Below are 18,771 nucleotides of genomic sequence, written 5' to 3'. Positions count from 1 at the left end.
AAATCAGCAGCGTTTCTCTGCTGAGAATAGAAAATTGATTGAATTCCATAACCTAATCTTTATGCTTACTCTTGCATGTGTTGCAATTGCGGGTGGATGTATATCAGGGTGGAAGAACTCTGACAACCTTTTTGAAGTAAAATCATTCTTTATATTCTGAGCTGCTTAGAAGGCCCTCCCTCCAGTTGCCATTTTCTGTTGCATAGGAAATGAAAATTGCACTTACAATAAGCTGAGCTAACCAGAAACAGGAAGATAAATAATACATCAAATAAAATGTTAATCTATGTGGATAATGTACTAATATTAATTACAAATAATTCCAATTAAGACTCATATTCTCTCCAAATGTATTTCTTGCAAACTAAGGAACATGCCTTTTAAAAGCAAATATCAGTTACTGGTAGGGAGCAGAAGTAAAGCAATTCTGTTCCTCTTCTGTCTACTACATGGAAGCCTGTATACAATTTTTCTGTTGGCCAGTTTCCCACAGCTTTTTGGCAAAGGATGTAGAGGGTGGATGAAAAGGCTTTCTAACATTAGGAGCATCAGTGGCATCCTTCTCCTGGTTGGCTTCAACATGGGTTTATAGCCTCAGCTCAGAAACTTCCAACCTTGTAAATAGACTCACAGAGTCTCTGCTGTGCTTCAAAGACAACATTACCCTGGGTTTACACCATCCTTTTTCAGGGTTATTTAAGCTGCTTGAAAACCTCTCATGTAGCTTATACCCTCTTTGCTGCAGTCTTCCTTGGGACATGTCTAAATTGTCGTAGTGAGTAGCTAAATTTGGGCTATCCAAGTTGCCTGGCCAACCATCAGCCAATTCAAAATCTCTGCCAAGCTCTGTACTCCACCCTAATGAGCCAGACCCCAGCCAGTCCCACCTGGCCATGCAGCCCCCCTCACAGTTTGACACAGGACATGATGAGGACCATACTTGGGTGTCTTCCTCAGTTCCTGTGCCTTGACACTTTTCCTGTCTGTTTTCAGGCTGGTGAACAGATGAGACTCACCACTGTCACATGTAATGCTGTGCTAACTGTAGCTTAGGGCAAACAACTTTGGCTTTCCCCATTTTCTGTTTTAACCCCCTTTTTCAAGGAATGATGATATTTGCATATGTGATTGACAGGTCTGCTAAAGCTAGTCATTAAGGGTAAAACTTTTGAGACAATATTCTTAATTAAGTATCCTGAAATTCTAAAGCACCACTGTCAGAGCAATATTTCAGGGAAAATTATATTTACTATAGTATTTCTGTTAGCCAGACTTTCAGTTGTACCCTGAAGGCTTGGGAGATGGATGCCAGGGAGATGCTTTAGACCGCTGGTGTTGAACATCCCTAGTCACCACAACAACCACTCCCTTCTGTTACGCACATGCTTGCCCACAGCGGTTTACTCTTTCCTTATTTTCACGCCTTGTTAGTGTCTTTTGTTACAGGTAGGAATCAAAGCTCAATCCAATCTACCTTTTAGTTGCTTTCTGTTCTATGACCATTTTTCCCATGCTGTTTATATTCCACTGCTGCAATGACAATACTGAGTAGGGAATATGTGATTCATAAGGGAGACAGAGTTACTGTCTGTATGGAATAAGACCCTGTAATTTATTCTTTTTCAAGTGATAAGAATGACCAGAAAAGCTCTCAGTGCTGCTAGCTAAATGTGAAACTGATATTTTTGTTGTTGTTTTTCCATAGATGTTATATACCCACAGCAATATTTTCACACAAAGAAAACAGCTTGAGTCCAGCTGTTTCCCTTAAGGCTTAAAATGGAAGAAAGACTGATTTAATAGTCTTTCTAGTCACTGTTTTGGTGGCACCTGGCTGAGGTGCTTCTCGAGCCAGTTCAATTATTTAAGTATGTAGTGTTGTGTATTAACACAGATGCCAAATTCTGAATGAACTCTTCCCCACAAGAAAGAAAACGGGGAAGAAAGAGTTTGAGGAAGAGGGGAAGGGGACACAGACACTTTTGTTTTGTGTGCTGATAAGCGACAATGTCAGTGCCCATACCGAAGTGAAAGAACTATATGTGCCTATTTCATGTAAACTGGTGAAGGGATTAGCATGTGAACTGCATAATGATGTACACACAGAATGCAAAGATACATTAAAAAGAAAATAAAAATATGTTTTGGGAAAAATCTCATTTAAAAAAAAAGAATTGGTTGTACAACATGTTTTTTATTTCCAGCACCAAAAGATCGGACCATTCCAACACCAGACTGGCAATTCAGATCGAAAAGGATGCAGGTACAGCCTGGGAGTTTGGGTTTTTCTCTTGATTTGCAAAATGTAATGTATTTAGACTGTCAAGGCTTTGCCTGGAAAGCTTTGCCTGGCTTCTCCTCCACGTATCGGTCTGTTTAATGAGCTCCAATCCTTGGCAATGTAAAGCACCTTCCTGGGCTGCCCTGAGCAGTTCCTGTGAGAGCAGGAAGTGAGAGCATTTTTTGGCAAGTCAGTGGACATGAAGAGAGTGTGGTACCTCAGCTGATGCTCTTCAGCACTTGGGAGGACACAGCCCTTTTCAGGGGAAACTGATGCCAAATTCTGGTCCCAGTGAAAAGCCAAAGTTTTGTGCATGGGTTTCTTCTGCTTTAATGTTCTGCAGCTGATTTTATTTTGCCACTCAGGTGTCAGGGGCTTGTATTGTGGAGATACAAGTTTACATTGTAATTATTATTGTTATATTTTTACGCCCTCAGTTTTTATCTTTATCCATCACATCAGTAGCATGAACAAATACACATCTTCAGTCAGAAATGGGTGTAATCCAGAGTGTACAAGAAAGCCACAGAGGTATTAGCACTTTGAGGCATATATAGTGCTTCTTCATTATTTATCATTTCAAGGCAGGGAGTTAAGATGTTTCCCAAGGCCATTTTGTCATCTGATAACAGTAACCTTTAGCATTATTATATATGCTAGTAAGTTAATTATATTTTAAAACCCATAGCTCAAGCAAAACGTTCCTTTTGTGTCTGTGTGAAATAATTAATGTTATGACTAATTTAGATTTTGACCAAATATATTCCAGGAGTTGTATAGCTGAGTATGTCCGTATGTGCATACAGGTGTATGTATGTCTACATATTATGCATACATATATGTAGGTATGCATGTATACATACATATTAGGGCTGAATGCGTAATGGCCATGATGATGAAAAGCAGTGTAGTAACATGCCCACTCCTCTTCTTGTATTGAGGATCAATTTGTAGGGGAAGCAGTAGCATGTCATCCTCTGGTTTTGGTTTTTTTTTCTCCGTGTTAGATCTGCTCCTAAATAAGCACATACACAATTATACATTTGTACCTGTATGTATGTATCCACATAGTCTCATGTATTCAAATACCTGTACAAGATGTTGATTTGTACATGTATGTCCGCTCATGCACTAGCATTTTGAAAGTATTGAAGATGAGACACTGATCTATTATAGAAAAGAAAAGCAGTTCTCATGTCAAGCATATATTATGTAAAAGAGTACAAGCACAAGACAACACTATGTTGAATTATGTGGCACTCTGTTAGCATTTGTTTATTATTTTTCACAGATCATCACCACAACATGCTATTTATAATCCAGTTAAATGCCATAGATGTTTATAAGCTGACATTTTTAGATCGTGGTGGGCTGTTTTTCACCTGGACAATTGGTCCAAGCAATGTATTTGTACCTTGCACATTGTGCAGCTACTATTTTTAAAGAAGTGGTAGAAAACCTAGTGATGAATGAACCTTGTTTCATTCTTTCTTAGTATACTAAGTGGACTCTTTTAAAATTTGTATCCTCATTTTAAGTACCAACAGATTCTTCATGGACAAAGTCTTGAAAAATTCCTGGGAGACTAAAAGAAAAAAATTCCAACAAAATTACTGGAAGCTGTGTGACAGAATTCTTTAAAAATCTCAGAAAAAATATTCAGATTTATGTACTGAAATAATAATGATTTCTGGTTTCTTAAAAATAAGAATACATAGACATTAACTTAGCATTGCAGAGACTTTCAGTGAAACCAAAGCCTTCCTGCTCTTGTAAAACATGGAGGTGATTTAATTCAGTTTGAAATATGTGTTTTCACTAATTTGATCTTCTGTTTACAATGTTATTCATATTAAACTTAAGTTTCAGGCCTGATTCTCTGACGGAGATATAGATTGCATAAAGTGTCAGGAAGATATCATCCAGCTAGAGGAAGAGGCTTTATGCAGGAATAAAAAAAGAGCATGGGATTTTATGCAGAATGGTTTAGTATATTATAAATATTATTCTTGACAAATGTGTGCTGTTCTGGTTGTAGGAGACGATGACAACAATCTCAACTCCATTTTTTATGAGCATTTGACAAGATCTCTGCAGGAGTCTCTTTGTGGAGATTTGATTCTGGGCCGCTGGGGAAACTACAACACAGGAGACTGTTTTATTCTGACATCGGATTATTTAAATGCCTTTGTGCACTTGATCGAAATTGGAAATGGCCTCGTCACCTTTCAGCTTAGAGGGCTGGAATTTCGAGGTAAGGATTCCTGATTATTTATATAACAACAAGACCAGCAACAAACCTGTCTGGCTTTTTAGTCTATCACAACTCTATAGTGGGACATAGAGTTTAAGGAATTTTCTCTCTCTTTTTACAGATATTTGTCTGTCTAAAAGCTCTGTACTTCTTTGTATCATTATTTGAATGAAAGTGTTTTGAAACAGAGATGTTAAGAAATTTGGAGTCATGTTCTGCAGTATCATAAGACTTTCAGAAAGAAGGCATGTTGAGTTATTTGCTTGGTTCACAGATCTTTTAGATTATGCTAAGTTATGTTTTCAGATTATTTCTTTCCCTCCATAACCATAAAAACCAAAGTTGTTATTTAAATTGTTCAACCCTCCCAAAACTTCTGTTTGAAATATAAACCAAATATCATCTAACTCCTCCCATGGAAAATGTCCTGTGTCAGATCATGCAAAATACCAGTGCTGAGATGATCTCCATCACAGTAGAACAGGAGAGAAGCAGTAAGTGGATCAGGACTTCATATTTCTCTTATTTGGGAAGTGCTGACTTCAGTTGAACAGGAGACTTCCTTCCTGTTCAGTATATTTCTCTGTATGGACACTCCTCTTTAAGGAATGGCAATTGCGTGCCCTTCCTCAGGGATGTGGCTTTTGTGAGACCAGTTGCTCAGACTGTCACACTCTTTTCCTTTTCTCTGTTGTTGTCCCTAAAGTAGGAAGAAAAATGAAGGTAAAACTGAAAAACTTTTAAACAGCTTTTAAATTTTTGTTTATATGTTGGCTCCCTGTGTTTGTTGTTTGGACTTGTAACCTTTCAAAGATACCACTTTGCAATTGCAAGTGATGGGAGTTTTGAAGTCCCAAAATAAAAACAGTCAAGGGCTGAGCATCTAATGGGCAACATGTAGAGGAGTGTATAGTCAAGGCGACTTTTCAACAAGGCTGAGTATGAGAAAATATGAGACAGACTCGCTTTTTGAATGCACTTGGGTGTGGGAGGATTAGAGTAGGAAATAACATGTGTGAGCTCAACTCTTGACTCTGTGACAGACTCCCTGAAGGATGTTAAACAGGTTATGGTAAATGCTTGATGTTCACTTTCCTTCCTGTATGGTGGGGATGAAGATAACATTCCTCTATCTTAAGAAAAGTTACGCAGAAAACAGGAAATACCGGAAACAGCTTAGTATTGTAGTACCTGAAGAGATAGATACCTGTTCAGTACAAAAGCAAATTGTAAGAAAAAAGCAACTGGAAAGGAAGAAAAAGAATCTGTTTATCAGCATTATAGTTTCTTCTTGTTGATGATGATGATGATGATGATGATGATGGATGCATGGCTCTGTGGCTTTCGTCAACTTCAAAGAGATTTGTGCAAGTATTATCTTCTCCTTGTGTGCCCCCAAAGTAAGCAGTGGTGCTGCTGTGTCAGAGGTAGGTACTAAGGTTAAGCACCCTATGGAGTCCACATGTGGAAGGCATTTTTTAGGTAGATTTGGAATTTGCCATTGCTTCTTTCAAATCTAAGCCAGACAAATGCAGATTTATCTTGTTCTGCCAGAACAGTTAAATACAGTGGCAATTCACATCTCTTAGTTACAATATCAGTGGTTTTGCAGGCTGATAGATCTCCAAGATAACTACTTTTTTTTTTTAAAGATGGTTTTAGTCAGCCTGTATTTTTTGTTTCCTCTTAAGTTATAGTTACAATGCTTTATGGAAACTCTGTGAAGTCAAAAACCAGTTCATTCATTTCTGCAGATTTGAAAAGAAAAGTGACTTCCAGGAGTGATTTATGTGCGTTACAGAAGGATGTATTTTGGACAGTGTTGACATTTTGTTCAGATTTGTTAGGATTTTGAGTAGGAAGGACCATGTATGCTTCCATTAACTTGTGTTCTAATTTCAGAAAATTATCTTTGCTGATCATCCTTTTTGTGTTAAAATAGTTCACTGTAGGATTTGAAACAAACAGAAAAAAGAAATCTCACTTTCATGCTTAAATTGCATGAGTTTTGTGAGGTTTTTTTCCCTTTATGCAGTTCTTGGAAACAGAGATGAAAAAAAATCTGAAAGGATCCTCAGACTATGTGCTAGCTGGATATAAAGATGAGGGGCCTGAGTAGATGGGTTTAATGAACTGACAGTTGAATGGTAAACAACTGGATAGTTTTGTTGCAAAGTGGTTTGGGAAGACTTTTGACACTGAGCCAGGAAGTTTCATTACCAGGCGAGTGCCATTTTGCATTTGAATCTGAGAGCAAAGCTCAAAAATTGCAGTGTGCCACCTGTCAAGGCACCTCTGTATTCCCTAAAATCACAATTTAAGTAACTAAATGGGTCTGAAAATTGTCCTTTCCATGCAGATTGCCTGACACTGTTCAGTGTTAGCACTGGAGCTGGTTTGCTTTGTGAATAGGCCCAGCACGTCTGCTGGCTGCAACAGGTCTTTCAGTTCAGCTGGACTGAGCCCCACAGCGTCTCCTGAGCTTCGTGGGTTGCCATTTAGAGCCAACTGAGTTCTCACCAGGAATATATGCCCTTTCCCAATCTCTCTCCTGCTCCTTGGGAGGAGGCTGGCAGCCTTACCTGAATGTTCAAAAGACCTGGACCAGGAGAGCAGAGCAAACTGTGAACTGAGAAACCACAGACAAGTTACTGGAGGAGAAGGAGAGGAGTGGGAAACTGGGAATGGGAATCTCACCTAGATTGTCTCATCTTCAGTACAAATCTAGTCCCCTGTTCCTCTTCTCCCTCAGAGTATCACTGGGGGAAGAGACTCCCCAGTACTAGAAGGAGAGAGAAAGGATGGAAATGGGAGGGAAATGGACTCCCCCCGTTCTCCTCCCTGAACCCACTAGATGATGTTATTCTAAAGATAAGAGAAAATGTAAGTGGGAAGAGTGTATGCGACTGCCCTGGAAGAACCTGGTGATTTACAAAGTCAAGAGGTGGTTGTTAAGCACTAGGTTCATTTCGTCTGCTTTGGGCATCTTACATTCCTATTTTTAGTTGTCTGGTCATGCAGTGTTTTTCACATAGGACTCTGATTCCTTTCATTGCACAGAATGGTTTCCCACAAGGAGGAAAAAAAGGGCTAGAGGAGAAACTTGAAATCTGTAATTTCTGAACATTGGCTGCTTGACTTCGATTTAAACCAAGTAATTTTGATTGAGGGCCCTAAAAATCTGCTGTTCCTTAAGTAGGAAGTTTATGTTTGCTTTGGAAATGAGTGAATCACAAGAGTGTTTTCTGTGTCTGTGACTTTTTTCTGTTTATGAGTAAACCAAAAGCAATATTTGCATTGTGGAGCTCTGGATTTTCCTATGAGTGTTTCTTCTTGTGGTAGCTGAAAATCTATGCTGGCCATACTGCCACAGTAGTGTCCAAAGGAGCAGTCATCTGAATGTAAGTGTACTGGGGGCAGGAGGCACTGCCTCCCCAGTTTGCAGTCCAGCCTAATTGAGAGTTGGCATTATAAGTGACTGATCCAGATGCCTTTCTTACTATATGTAATAGAAGCATTTGGCTCAGCTTTTAAATAAAATAATAATAATTAAAAAACCCAAACCAAAATGCCACCCATGCAGGCAGGGTAAGAAGATACAGATTGAGCAGACTGAAGGAAGAGAGTCAGCAATTCCTCTCATCCACATTTAGTCCTGTTTAAATTAAGCGTCTTGTATGAATTAGTTCTTCACTCTCCCTTTCTACGGAGAGGGAGGGGATATGCCTCCATCGCATCATTCATCCCATGGGTAAAGCAGCGGGGAGGATCAATAGCTCCAGGCATTGAGAGGAGACACCCAACTCATCCTTTACTGAAAGTGAAGAGAGGGTAATCATGGGCTCAGGTGAAAAAATTCAGGTAACTGCACGTTGGTTTGGGGAAATGAAGCCCTTTGGTAACTTAACTCTACTGTCTGTGTTAGACCACAGCGGTATGCTAAAAGCAGCCTACCAGAAGAAATATAAAATGTATCATTTAATTGGAAAGGAAGAGACAGGGGAGAACTCGCAATCGGGGAACAAGCAGAAAGAATGTCAAAATCTCTAGCTCCTGCGAGTTCCCTGTAGAACAAGGAAGACTTAAAATATTTTCCTGTTTTGGTCTGTGCCTCTACAAAAATGTCTTTTGGAGAATATCCAGTTGAGCATTACGTGTGCTGAAATAACTTATGGATGGTGATGCTGAAATCTTGAGGAGCTGTTTCTGAACTCATGCCTGGTATTCTTCAATCTCAGCTGTGATTTTTTTGTTACTGCGTGTTGCACGTGCGATGTTCATGCTTCACTTGGAACTTCATTAGATGAATCAAGGCAAGAAGCACAGAGCAGACACAGATGTAAGTGTACGTAGTGGAAGGCAGCTGTGACAGCAGGATGGGATTGCCCGTGGGGCTTTCTCTGTGCTTGCTGGCTTATTTCCCACACAAAATGCTGTATGAACACAGCCAGTCTTAGGGTATCAGCTTTAGGCACAGTAATGAAGTCTGAGAAATAAGGACAGTTACTCATTTCTGCAGTGTATGTGTACTCTGTATAGTTTTATTACAGTAGCAAGTAGATTACCAGTGTAAGGAATATTTATTGGTGTTTGGTTTTGTGTCTGAAGGCTCTGCAGCACGAGCAAGTATAATTCTTTATTTAAAGAGTGCTTGCAACTTTCACATCTTGCTTTTACAAATCACTTCTTGCTGTTGGGAAATAAACGTACCCACCTTCATGTCTTTCCTGAGACCACACTTGAGGTATGTTCAGTGTATGCACCAGACTGTCAAAAGGTACTGATAAATTATAAGGAGTTCAGAGAAAAGCAGCCATTTTAAACACATCTCTTTAGAGAGAAGGTTGAAAACCAAAAGTACGCTGTTTGTGGGAAAGAAGAAAGGCAGAGACACACATTGCTCGGAAATATTAGAGTCATTGAACAGAACGGATGCAAAGGGGTTTCTTTAATCTTGGTGATTTAATTGGAAAGAATGGCATGAAACAGGAAAGAGGATACTTTATGCTGAATGCAGGAAATCTGTGATGTGCAAGCCTTTCTAGGTGTACAGTGATGCTCCAGCAGTGGAAACCACCTATGAATTTCCTTTGAATAGGCTTAGAATAGTTTCTGTAACACAGACTAGAATAAATATTTGATATCTTCTTTTCCCTTTCCTCCCTTCTACAAATTTATATGTATACATATGGGTGCACCGGAGAAGACTTCTGGAGGAAAGGAAAATGTTAGATGCACTGCAACCTTTTTATTGAGAAAATGTCTTTGCCAAAACCAAAATGTTATGCCTTGCGTTGCATTCCAGAAGAGGTGACATGAGAGATTTTCATGCTATTTGGTAGCTGTGAGCTCAACATCTGATACCCTTAGAGATTGCTTTCTTCCACGTGGGCTGCCATAATGTGTCTCTGTGGACCAAGAAAAGGAAAGGTTTCTGAGAAGAGGGGATGCATTAGAGTAACTGATCTGGTTTGAAAACCAGACTATTTTTCAGGCACACAAGCACCTGAAGCAGCTGAAAACCAAACCAAAGTTTTATAACTAACAGCTTTGATGTTTGACAAATTGATACTGGTTTTTACGTCCTGAGATTTATCTTTGAAACAACCTGAATGTGTCCAGTTCTGGGGTTCATGAGTTTCCATTTGAGATCACAGTTCACTGCTTTTTGAAGTATTTGTTTCTCTGTGTTTCTAGAGCTATTTCTGATGCTTGTTTCAGGAGAGAATGGCCTTTCAATGGTTGTAAATATGCTCTTTGTGCTTCTTCTGGGTGATGGCTTGCTGCTTATTAAGCTGCTGTCCTGAGGAGAAAAGAAATGTGTCATATAAGAAGGAGCCTTATCCATCAGAATTTGAGAATACTAAGATTTGCAGCAGAGCTTGGTGGAACAGGGTCAGATATTTCCACTGTAATGCATTTATTTTTAAATATTCCTGTGCATGATACTGCTAAACAAATGGTGAGCAACCAGGCATTTTTGTGGAGTTGTCAGTGAAGAGACCTCTGCATGGCTTACAAAAGGAGTTACCCTGGGCTTCAGTCCACCTTCATGGCTCCCATCTCCATATCCAGCTCTGTCTCTCAGACTCAACACCAAGTTAAATCTCCTAGGCCAACACTGGTTGTTGGGTCACAGAGTTTAAAGCTTGAAGTGCTTAATGCAGGAGAGCAGTTTGTGATCTTCTTAACAACTGTGATGTGGGTTTAGTGCATGAGCCCTACGAGCCCTTTCTATGTACATTTGCACAGTAGGTATATATTTATGTGTCAGCAGTCCTTAGTGCCCAAGCTATCGCTACCTGCAGCCACAATAATTAGTCCCCAGTTTGGATGTGTTGTTAAACTGAAGTGTTTTATGGAGATAAAACCTGCTTCTAGAAGTATGTGATTGTGATACAGGATTTTCCTTCTGGCCCTTCAGAACTGAAAAATGCTTTTCACTCACCGAGTTTTCAAAATTAAGTTCAAAAGCACACCTTGATTTCAGCCTTAAATTCTAGAAGGCTGGGTGGTCATTAATTTAGGTGTATTTTATATATCCTCTGGAAGCAAGATTACAGTCTTCAGTTTCAATTTTCTGATTTCCATTTAGGTCAGATCATTCTGGCAGAGCACAAGCCCGTCCTCAAATCCTGATGTGTCAGGAAAATAGAAAGAGCTCCGAGTTCTCACCCTGGTTTTCTCCTGAGCTCACATAGGTTGACCTTGTTTTGTTCAGCTGGCACAGGTTTTTGCACTGATGGATTTCTGGCAACCATCCAGTGTTAGATATCTTACAAATGAATCGGTCTTATCTGTGCTAGCAAAAGTCACAGTGAATGCCTAAGCTTGAGTAAAGCAGGAAAGGTTATTTTCCTTCTACTGCAGAGAGATGTAAAAAAAAAAAAAAGAAATGTTTTGCCTCAGATTTTAAAATGACTAATTACCAGTGAAAACATTTTCGTGTATTTTAATATTTAATGTTACTACACCTAATTACATTGCCGAACTGAAGTGCACGTTCTGCTCCCTGCTCTTTGGTTTTATGAATAATTCTCTCAGAGTTGCTTGAGCTTGATAATTTTTTAAGAAGCAATCTAAAAATTGACATTTTAATCATCAGCTTATAACATCTATGCAGAAATTTAGGGTCACCCTTCTGTAAAAGATGCACACAAACACTTAACTTCATTTACTGTGACTTGTCCCTTTTGGCTCAATGCATAAATGCTCTTAGTCTCTGCAGTACCAGTGGCTAAAGTAGTGAACCAAAAAGGATTGATGCAGGCTTTGGTAAAATGAAGTTTCTCAGGAACATGCAAATCTGTGGCGTTGAAGTCCGGCCAGTGCATTACGGATTAAAGTAAGCTCAACTAAAGATGAGAGAAAATCACTGACAGTCTTTCTAAAACTGACTGCAAGAATTGCAGGGGAACCAACATGTACTTGAGCATCAAGCCTGCATTTTGTCTGTGCAGACTTGAGTCTTTTTAGTGGGTGTTTTTTGGAAATACTAATCAGCAACATGATGATAGGAATAGGGCTCTGGTATCAGAGCACTGGCCATGGCTCAGCTTACACCTTTAAACTTAACAGGGGACCCTAGAGGCTTTGCAAGCAATCAAGACACCAGATCCCCAGGGTGAGAGTACCCAAGTCCATCAAACAGCTTTTGTTAAGCAAGCACATGTTTGCCAGATGTTGAAGAGCACAGCCTTAATTTCATTCTTTGGAATAAATCTGCAAAATGACCACTTGAGCTTCTCTGGTTGGTTCACAGAGGTTTTGTAATAACACAAATCTTGGTTAGAATGTCTGTCGCTCCCCAAGTTCAACATTGATTGCATCCACTGTAGTATAATTTTAACTTTAGTTGATTAAAATTACCTAGAAATGATGAGTTAGAGATGTTTTTACCTGTTGGATTAGTAGAGAATGCAAATAACTGTTCTGGCATCTTCCTCTCATGTTTGTCATTCATGTGATGACAGCTTCCCGCAAACATTGAGGATCTCTTGAATTTGCCTATTACTTGCCTTGCCAGCCTCTTTAGGCCCTGTATTTTACCAAATATATGATTTAGAGAAAACTAGTAATTACAGAATCTGCAGCAATAGTATTTGGTATTTATTAATAGAGATAATACAGAGAGCACATAGAAATACAGCCAGCATTCCATAGGAATGAAATGTGCTATTTCCGTACCAAGAGTTAAAAAATACGTATTTAAGAATAGTTACATAGACTGAGGAAAGCCATCTTTAGTTCCCTTAGTTGTAAGGACATCGGTGGCAGTTGTTTATTAGGCTTGCGTTTTCCATCGCTTATAAATATTTGGTAATACTTAATTTAGCACCTGGGATGACGATGTATCTCAAACTCAGTTTAATATTGAGAAACCTTTTAGCTTTAAAAAAATAAAGCATAACAGCAATAGTAGCAGCACCAACATGGAGTAGTCATTTTACTCCTTTCAAGCAATGTACAAATGAATATGCCTTTCCCCACTTCACTCTGAGTATGATGCCATTTGACTTGACTTCAGAAAAGCACCCACTGACCCAGAGCAGTTGCTGCTCTTTTGCTGTTGAGCAGTACGTGTTAATTCATGTAGAAATCTGTGAAATATGAAGCAGAAGCAGTCCAGTTCACATCCAGTCCAACTGGAAATGTCAGCTTGATCATCACGTTTTGTACTTTGTAGCAGTCTTGGAAGGAAAGATGTTTATATTTGGGTTACTTGAAGACATTTAATAATTTGTCATATTGTATATATCCTGAAGTACAAGGAGGAATACATGTCAGTGTGTGAACAACACTGGGTACACAGTGTAAGTTTTCACTTACAGAAAACTGAATGGAGATCACTGAAATATACTGGATCTTTTTTCCACCTGTCTCTTAGGGCTACAATCCTGTTTTTTCTCACACATTTCCTTCAGCTTTTCCTATTTTTCATTTTTTCCTTGCATGGTTTTTCTTGCTGGATACATATTAGAAGGTGTGCGTAAAAAGAGAAGATGATAACCAATACTTTAACATATTTTGTTACTTGTTGAAAGGTTTTTCTTAGTGTGGAGAGAGGAATATTCTGGGTGCTACTTCTATTGGTATAAACTAAAGGTACTTAGGACCAGACAGTTGTGAAGGGACTGGGACAGTCAGTTGAGGGTACAGTGACTGTCATGAAAGGCCTTTGGGATGCTGCCTTTCTCCAGGCTCACTTTTGGGATGCTGGCAAACTGTGGGAGATTGGACCTGACACTGTGTTCTTTCCTGGTCCAACATTCAGGTGATGAACAGCCAAATTGCTCACACAATGGAACAGGTCTGTTGGTCCTGGTGGGTGAGTTCACAGCTGTTGAGCTGCAGCGCAGTGTCTAGCACCTTCTTCTCCTATGTTTGGAAGCTGACAGAACCAGCTGTCTTGTGGGGTGGTACTGAACCTTTGGCAGAAGGCCCATGTGAGACATATGTGTAACCTGCATCACAGGAGTTGGCCTTGAAAGGCGGTTTATGTACAGATTCAGTGGAGAGAAAGTTCAACAGCCCACAGAGAGTAAATTTTAAAAAGATCCGTGCATCAAGAACATGTAACTCGTATGTTTTGAGAACAGTGCAGGGAGCACATGGGTGTCCACCTTGACTTAGGTTTGTAGTGCCCTACATGGCGTAGAAATAACATTTTCATAGATTCCAAATCCTGAAGGGCTCAACTTGACCTTCTAGTGTACACGGCACAGGCCAGAAATGCAGAGTCTGCAGAGCAGATATATTATTGTTTCTGCATCTGCCTCATGGCTTCTTTTTGAGTTAACTTCTCTTTTTCAGGAAGTTTTACTCTATTTTGATAGAGTAAATTAGAGTAAATTAGCCTGTATAATAGGCTAATTAGAAAGCTGTTCTGTCCTCATGGTGTACTGTCACTAGTGCCATTCATTAGAGATGTTTGATATGGAGTAGCTTGGAAAGAGTACAACCCATTCGATGTTATTTTTGGAACCTGCTTTCCAAGGTAGTTTGCTAAAACCCAGGTTTTGTAAGTGCTCTCACCCACTGTGAAATCTTTGTTTGCATCTCGTATGTTATTTGGAGAAGCAGACTGAGACTTGGATTAATTTGCTTTATGTGCATGGTGAACTGAGACTCTTTAGCGTTGCTTCCTGGTGAGCTTTTATTAAGGCAGGAGCTGTGGTCTGTAGTTTGGCACAGCTCAGAACCAAATGCCTAGAATGTTAGATCAGGCCCTTTTGGCTTGTACATGTGATAGTAAATAAATAATGTACAGTTCTTTATTTATACTACATGTGGATCAATTGGCTCATCTAATTTGTTGCCTTAGCTCTTTCTGTTAGATTTTTGCTAAGCGTGTAGAGCCTTCAGTCTTTACTTTTTAAGCTTGGAAGAAGTTCTTTGTTTCCTCCTCCCCCAGTAACTGGCAGCATACTCTCTTTTTCTTACCGCCAAGGGACATATTGCCAGCAGAGAGAAGTGGAAGCTATAACAGAAGGAGATGAAGACAACGAAGGCTGCTGCTGCTGTAAGCCCGGGCACTTCCCTCACTTGTTATCATGTAATGCAGCCTTTAACCTCCGATGGCTGACATGGGAAATAACGCGAACCCAGTACATCCTGGAAGGATACAGCATCATTGACAACAATGCTGCAACCATGCTACAAGTGTTTGATCTGCGGAGAATACTTATCAGATACTATATAAAGGTAAACTCTTTGGTAAAGTTGACAATATTCCTAGGCACATTTGTCAAAAAGAATGAATGCTGCCCATGTATTAGAAGTAGCATTTGAAGTTTTTTGCTTTATATATATTCATTTGCACTACCAGCAGTCAGAGTGACTTGATGTTAGATAGGGGTAATTAATTCAGATCTCCCTTTGCTACATTTGATTCCGATCACTTATAGTTAGTACAGAAACTCACTGGCATGCTTGAGCAGAAATGAAGAAGGTGAGTTAACATCCTTTAGCGATAAAGTCAGAGGAAGCATTCTTACAAAGCAAAACTTCACTGGCAGTTTGTTATTTCTTCTTGATTTGGCCTTTCCACTGTTTTTTCTGGCGAAAAAAAAGATCAACAAGCATAAAGTTCTTGGGAAATCTCTGAAGAACTGTTTCTCAAATATACTTTTTGGTAGTGCAAAAACACCCTTCTTACCTGCTGTTCTACATGTATACCACAACACATTTGAAGTTGTTTTATTACATTAATCATTTACATCACTTCTGTATTTGCTCTGTTATTAACATCATGATGACCACACAGATACTGATTTGTCAAAATAATTGAACTGTATAGTCTAGCGAGAAATCTTCATCTTCTGCCAAACCCTTTCCAGTCCAGCAAATGAAGAAATTGTTGAGCTTTATTGTCTTCTGCTGAAGCAACAAGAGCCAAATGCTGCCCCCTGTGCCGTTGGTACTGCCACAAAGCCACTCACTAAAGCTCCTAACCATCCCCGGCATCTCCTTCCCACTTACATCTCTCCAATTGTAAGAAAACTGTCGACCTTAGAGAGAGACCTGTTGTAAATAAATTAATCACCTTCTTATGCAAGTGAGACTATGCAGTAAAAAACAAGACCATTACCTCACAAAGCTGCTTTGATCATGTAGTCGATTACTTTGTAACATGCAGACTGGGATTTCATAAATAATTTTACAGGCAGTAGGGCCTGGCAACCAACCTGCTTTGTTTAATTAACTAATTAAAAGCAAAACTGCATGTGAGCATGATTTTTTCAGTTTAGAAGTGGGTTTTGTGGCTACAAAGTAAATTGTTTTTGAGTAACGTATCTAAACTCAAAAAGAAACATACCTTTAAACTGAAATGAATATGTCACTACAATTGTTTTGCTTTACTGTAAAAGGTAACCTGAATAACCTGAACATACACTGATGCAAGCTGATATATGGCTCAGCTTCTGATGGCAATCGAGACTGAAAAAAGTCCCAGTCTGAGCTGCAATCAAATCAGCAGCTTATTAGTTTAAAGCAGTGGAGAACTGTGCTTTGTAAACTGGAACTTTTTTAGTGCCTTTAAGTCAACTAATAGATAAAGAACTTGTGGAAAGTGTAAAGTCTGTCACAGGGGAAGTAAAAACTGAAGGGGAGTTTAGGGCCTCTGGTTCTGGATGTGCCCAGGAAGCAGCTGCCATAGGTAAGAGGGCTTGGACAGGATTTTGTCCGATATTATACAGGTGTGGTTCATTGATCTGGTTTTGAGTAAAAGGGAGGTGGCTTAAATGATCTGCATGCTGCTGAGGTTATGCTGTGGCTCCATCTCTGCTGTGTGCAGATTTTGTTATGTCCACCACCTGTGGCTTTGAAGGTGTGAAAATGGAATCTCTTTTGGTTGGATTTAGGCGATCCAGTAATGTAACACTGCACCAACAGATCTTCGTTCTCAGAAAGGTGTCAGTCCTTTAACGTGCTTCTGTTCTTAGAGAAGAATGAGCAGAAGATAATATTGTAATAACCTGTTGGGAGCTTCCATGTTAGCCTGGGCTGGGGCTTCTGTCAGCGAAGGGAGAGCATGCTCAGAGATCCCTTCCTTAGAATGATGTTTCCCCCCCAAAAAAAACTATATGGAGATTTTATTCTCCTGTTCGTCAAGTTATTAGTTTCTTCCATAAACAGGAGCTTTGATAAGATTTGGTGAAATCCTTAGTACAGACTTGGAAGGTGAGAAGATTATATTATGTGTCAGATCAACTTTCCTCTTGTTATTTTTAGTACTTATCTCCAGATAAACAGTATCAGAAACAGAGGTGAGAATTCATTCCTTCCCCAGCTCCTTCTTGCAGAGGAGCCTTGAGCTGTAAAAACCCTGTGTGGTTTCACTGTGAACATTTTAAAGCCCTGACACTTTTTTTTTAACAGCGTAGGAAAGTAATTGTAAGAACTCCAGTTAATGCAGTATTCAGGTCAAATAAATCACCAATTCAGGCTGGAGTTTCGGCAGCAACTGCATTTCCATGGCACTGAGCATTTGGAGTGCTTCTAGTTTATTCTTTGGAGCTTACAACTTTGTAAATATTTACCAGATTATTATTGAATTGCCATATAGCTGAGGATCTACTTGTGCACAAAATGTATCTGGTAAGAGCTACTAAGAGCAGAATTTAATGAGGTGGCAGAAGTTTTTGCTGTTTCTGTGTCTGATTGTGAGTCTGATTTTTTTTCCCCAGCTGAATCTGCTTCTTTGTAAACAGAATTGAGAAGAATAAAAAAAAACAAACTGTATTTTGAAGATCAGCGAAGAAAATGTATGCTTTGTTTCAGTTCTCCTATCCTTCAAGAATAATTACCATGTTTGTCTTTTAAACAATGACTTGCACTGAGCGTCTTATTCCTAATGTATTTATTTCATTTGCAGTTTCATTGACAGCCTAGAAAGCCCGTATTTCTTCTTATAAAAGGATTTTTATTCTCCACAAATAAAGCGAGTCAACTCCTGTAGCCCTTCTGCATATATTTTGAAATCATTTCCTGCCCAACTACTGTGATATTTTTCCCCTGTGCCTCCTCCATCTCTTCTCAATATATTCTTATTTAAATGTCTTTTGCTATTCAAGAATTCTGTATTTGCTGAGTGTTGTGTTTTCAGCACTATTGTTTCTGCATGAATCTTTTTTAAAGAGTGTATTGTTCTCCACAAGCCAAGAAGTTAAGGGTCCATCCTTAGTCTCTATCTGTCTGACTTGTCTTTTTCCTCTGGAGCTTCATTTTCCTTTTGCTTGTGTAATTTTGTACTATTCGAAAGATAAACTGTGGTGGGTATCTGGGATTTTTAAAAGGGCTGGTGATGCTTCTGTCCTTTTTAACCCATCATATTTTCAATTTATACATTTTTAGCTTAATAGTATTTCCATTGCATGGGTAAAGTAGAACTACATCATCTTCAGTCTTGTTCATTTGCCCCTCATTTGCCTTGGAATCCTATTCTAAATTAATATTTCGTATTAAAACAAAACTTATAATCATAAAACATTATAATGGGATTTTCCAGCTGATGTCCCTTTCCTTTGCAGCACTGGAACTTCTCCTTACATTTCATATTCTTTTGAAAATATGCTTTAAATTTGGTTTGGATAGATTATGTTATATGATTTTATGCTATATGTTATGTTATTGTATCGACTCCAGACACAGTGGTTAGAAGAACTTAAACCTAGAAACCCAGGCACAGAGATGAGATACAAGTCTTGCTGCTTTCTAGTATTTCTGCATTTGG

At 39.1% G+C, this 18,771-nt stretch overlaps 1 protein-coding gene across 1 annotated transcript in view; it reads left to right on the top strand.

Moving 5' to 3' along the window:
* The window catches only part of PCNXL2 (pecanex-like 2 (Drosophila)), a gene marked incomplete at its 5' end in the record, with an annotated part of 67,382 nt that overhangs the window by 27,339 nt on the left and 21,272 nt on the right, over positions 1-18,771 (top strand). Inside the window, 3 exons of the mRNA XM_010187816.1 lie at positions 2,205-2,263; positions 4,320-4,535; positions 14,986-15,239. Of these exons, the coding sequence (XP_010186118.1) occupies positions 2,205-2,263; positions 4,320-4,535; positions 14,986-15,239 (529 nt within the window). The remainder of the gene's footprint in view (positions 1-2,204; positions 2,264-4,319; positions 4,536-14,985; positions 15,240-18,771) is intronic.

The sequence above is a fragment of the Mesitornis unicolor genome, unplaced genomic scaffold, assembly GCF_000695765.1.
Source record: "Mesitornis unicolor isolate BGI_N332 unplaced genomic scaffold, ASM69576v1 scaffold32960, whole genome shotgun sequence".
NCBI classification, from domain to species: domain Eukaryota; kingdom Metazoa; phylum Chordata; class Aves; order Mesitornithiformes; family Mesitornithidae; genus Mesitornis; species Mesitornis unicolor.
The sequence above is the reverse complement of the archived record's forward strand: the minus strand, read 5'-3'. Positions and strand labels throughout refer to the sequence as shown.